The sequence below is a fragment of the Suricata suricatta genome, chromosome 3 (genome assembly GCF_006229205.1).
Source record: "Suricata suricatta isolate VVHF042 chromosome 3, meerkat_22Aug2017_6uvM2_HiC, whole genome shotgun sequence".
NCBI lineage: Eukaryota > Metazoa > Chordata > Mammalia > Carnivora > Herpestidae > Suricata > Suricata suricatta.
The window spans coordinates 115,248,686-115,252,648 of NC_043702.1; the positions used below are offsets into that span (position 1 = coordinate 115,248,686).

A 3,963-nucleotide genomic window follows, 5' to 3' on the forward strand; every position below is an offset into this window, starting at 1 on the left:
GGACTGCCTGGGTTTGAATCCAGCCCACCACCTACTAACTGGATGATGATGAGCAAAACTTAATCTCGCCTTGTCTCAGTATCCTCATCTGTAAAATGGGGAGAACAGCAACAGCACCTACCTCTTAGAGTAGTCCTGAGGGAGGAAATGAGTTAATGCGTGTAAAGTATTGAGAACATAGTAAATGCCATAGACACCATATAAGCTAATTCTAGAATTATAAAGATGGATATTTTTGGGTTAAAAGTGTCTGTTCTCTCCCTCTCACCAACGTCCATAGGCGTGAACGCTAACTTTAAGTTATTGGTAGGTTTTCACCCCTGAGTTAACATTTACCTTGTCAAACATGAAGATTTTATTGATTTGGCCTCGGAAGACCTTCAAGACAGAACTGGTGTGCACACAGACATCCTGGATGGCCGAGGCAATGACTTCCACTTTCTCTCCTTTGTTAAACACCAGGTTCACAAACATAATGGTCACGGGGCGAAGCTCGGACAGGTACCCCTGAAACTGTTTGTCATCAATCTGCAGAGTAGAGACCAGCTTTCCTTCACCTGCGCCCTTGGCAGTGGATTTCGTGCTGCAACCCACCCCCAAGGAGTTATTGCTGGGAGGCAGCTAGCCTTTTGTGATTCTCTGGGGAGCTGGAGTTACCCGAATGCGTGAGGTACGACGCGGCAGAGTCAGCCCAAGTCCAGCAGATGGAGATAGAATGCACCATCAAAAAATCTCTTCCAATGTGGACTTACATACTTGCTAGTTTTGGGCCAGCAACCACACCCCTGCCCCAACTGCTAGCTCTCTGGTGCCGGTATGAGCCACTCCAGTAACAGAGAGAAGTACTGTGCTTCTGGCTCTTTTACAACTTAGGGCTAAAACAACATATTCTGGAATCCAACCTTATATTTTCACAGCCTGGGACCTTTAGGAATACATTCACGTTCTATCCTGCTTTATCTTCAAATGAAATAAAATAGGCATTATGATCTTCACTTGACTGATTAGATAACAGAGATGTGGAGCAATAACAGAAGTTTCCCAGGGTCACATAGAACCCAAATCTCCAGGCTCCTAGTCTGATGTTCCAGTCACAACACGTCCCTGCATCCCCTGTGGAGCGATCTGCATCACTCGGCTCCCCTCTTCTGTCCACGCCCAGCCACCTCAAGCCCGGGGAAAGGAGAGTGCTCCCAAATCATGCCTGCCTACCGGCATTCTTGAATTTTATTAAATTAAGTGCATAGCAAACCAATGGGGAAAATTATTGCATTTTCTCCCTCAAGAGCATAAAAGTATTGGATCCTCCACTGACAAGATAAAACATCATTTAGGGGGCACCTGGCTGTCTTGGTCAGTAGAGCAGGGACTCTTGATCTGAGGGTCTTGAGTTCAAGCCCCACGGAGCCTATTAAAACAAAACAAAACAAAACAAAACCACACACACACACACACACACACACACACACACACACACACATCACTGCATCTTCTGGACAAAAGGACTGCACATAGGGAACTGTGCTGTCATGCTTCCTAACTGGCTGGGGTAGTCCTGGTTTCAGGTGATTTTATTCTTTTCCTACAAGAAAAATTTCTAACTAATTGATGTGATGATTTCTCCAATAAATCATTAAATAACAAATTAATATCAAATAAATAAATATTATTATTAAAGATCAAATCTAGTAAATAAATGAATTAAAAATGACTCTATAAGACTGGGGGATTCTGAGGTTTCATGTGAAAAATGCAACCACTGCATCCCCAAGGATCTCTATAGTTTAGGAGCAGGGCGGTCTCGGTGCTGTTGGGAAAGGCCGGCCTTTCGTCTCCTTTCAGCCCCCGTAGCTAAATCTCTCCACCCGGTGCTCATCACTGCTACCCACAAGTCCTGGTGACTCATGGAGTCTATCTTGCATCCCATTCCCAGAGACCTTGCCCTCTGCTAGCTGCAGCTGGAGAAGTGTAATGTGTTATATCTCTTGGAGGTAGAGAGGGGAGGGATTTCTGGAGCGTTAGAGATCTTGAGGAGCCAAACAGTGCAGAGACTGGAGGTAGTGCTTCTAAACTGGGCTGACGGTGGTGGGGTGCACTATCATACCATTTCAACCCACACTGTGAAGGCAGCTACCCACTGTTCAGGCTTGCCTACACTCTCCTCCAGGATGCGACTGCATTTTTATGGAATTAAGGATTAAAACATGCATATATGAGGAAGGCAAACCGCCTGTGCAAAAATAAAAAAAGTAGGATTCAGATAGAATGAAGTTCAAATCCTGGCTACATCTCTTCCTTTATAACCTTAGGAAAGTTCTTGGTATCCTTCTGGGTCTCAGTTTTCTCACACATAAAATAAGGATGAAGATATCTAGCAAGAATTGTGACGAACAGATACATGAAATAGCAGAATGCCTGGCATATGGCGATTGCTGAGAAAGTTATAATTCACGTGAATTAATACATTTAAGAGAACCTAGATCTAAGTGAATATAAAGGGAAAATTTTAGGAGGTGGGGATAGTTCTGGGCATTCTAATTATCTGTATCTTTAACTCTTGAAGCTCAAGATCTAAGGTAAGTGACACAGAGAAACATGGCACCGATGTTAACTCACTTGAGACCTTTCTGCTAACTGGCATACAGGAAGGGTGAGCACAGGTTCTCATTTGCTTTGGTAAGACAGTTCCAGTCCCGGTGGTATAAAACACACAGTGCCAGTTCAGGCCTGTTGTCACAGTGTGATTATGAACAATGCCTCCTTTCCCTCTTAAAAGTATCCTGATCTGAAAAACCAGTGTTGTAGTCACCTACACAAGGAGAACGTCAGCCCCATCGCTATTTATCTCAATGTAAGATTTTCCTAATTACTGGTTTTCTTATCTTTCCAGTTGTCTGTGATTCCCAACCCCCCAAAAGCCAATAAATTAAACTGTGAAAATACCTGCTTCAGTATGCTTTCCATCACATACTTTTGGAGGGACAGTTCCAATTCAGGATTGGAGTCCATTATGTACGTAAGCCTCAGGAGATCTAAGAGAGCAGAAGGAGGGCCAGGGTCAGAAAAGGAAGTGCGGTCTGCAGTGCTGGGGAACCAGAGTCTCTCAGCCCCCATCCCCTTGGACGGTGGTCTTCATGGTTCAGTCAGAGGACTCTGGGACATACAGCAGCCCAACAGAACCAAGGGAAATCCAATGAGGAGTTCTTTTTTTTTTTTATTTTTCAAAAAATGTTTCTATTTCTTTTTTGAGAGAGGGAGGGCCATTCTTGAATTTTGTTAAATTAAGTGCAGAGCAAACTAATGGGGGATATTATTGCATTTTCTCCCTCAAGAGCACAAAAGTATCAGATCCTCCACTGACAAGATAAAAACATATCTTCTAGGGGGAACCTGGCTGTCTCGGTCAGTAGAGCATGGGACTCTTGACCTGAGGGTCTTGAGTTCAAGCCCCGTGTTGAGCTCCAAAAAGCCTACTTAGAAAAACAAAAACAAAACAAAAACCAAAAGACTGTATCTTTGGAGAAAAAAGGAAGACTAGAACGTCAAGGACAGATCCCTAGAATCACCAACGTTTAAGCAATGGGAAGGAGGGTAAGCAAAGTCACTGAAAACAGGTGGCTTAAGGTATAAAAGCAAAACCAGGAGAGAATATTCTTGAACCCAAGGAAAGAGGAGAAGGTAGTGTCCATAAAAAAAGAGTAATTGAAGGCCAACCAGCTAAGATGAGGCCTAAAGAGAGGTCATCTGCTTTGGCAAGTTTGATGGTCATTGGTAACCTTGACCTAAACAGTCTCAGTAGACAGGAGGAGTGGTTAGAAACTAGAGGTCAGCGGCTCAAAACTAAAAGGTAGGTGAACACACAAGGCATATGCAATTTTCACCCAAGTTTACTGGGTGAATAAATAAATGAGAAGATAGAAGAGGAGGTACAGACCTACAGATCACCCTTCTGAGAACTTTTGT

At 43.6% G+C, this 3,963-nt stretch overlaps 1 protein-coding gene across 1 annotated transcript in view; it reads right to left on the reverse strand.

The window, feature by feature from the left end:
• LOC115287066 (adenylate cyclase type 10-like) overlaps positions 1–3,963 on the reverse strand; it is a 76,024-nt gene that overhangs the window by 57,934 nt on the left and 14,127 nt on the right. The window contains exons 6-7 of the mRNA XM_029933344.1: positions 2,944–3,032; positions 337–528 (exon numbers count right to left, since the gene is read on the reverse strand). Coding sequence (XP_029789204.1) covers positions 337–528; positions 2,944–3,032 — 281 coding nt within the window. The remainder of the gene's footprint in view (positions 1–336; positions 529–2,943; positions 3,033–3,963) is intronic.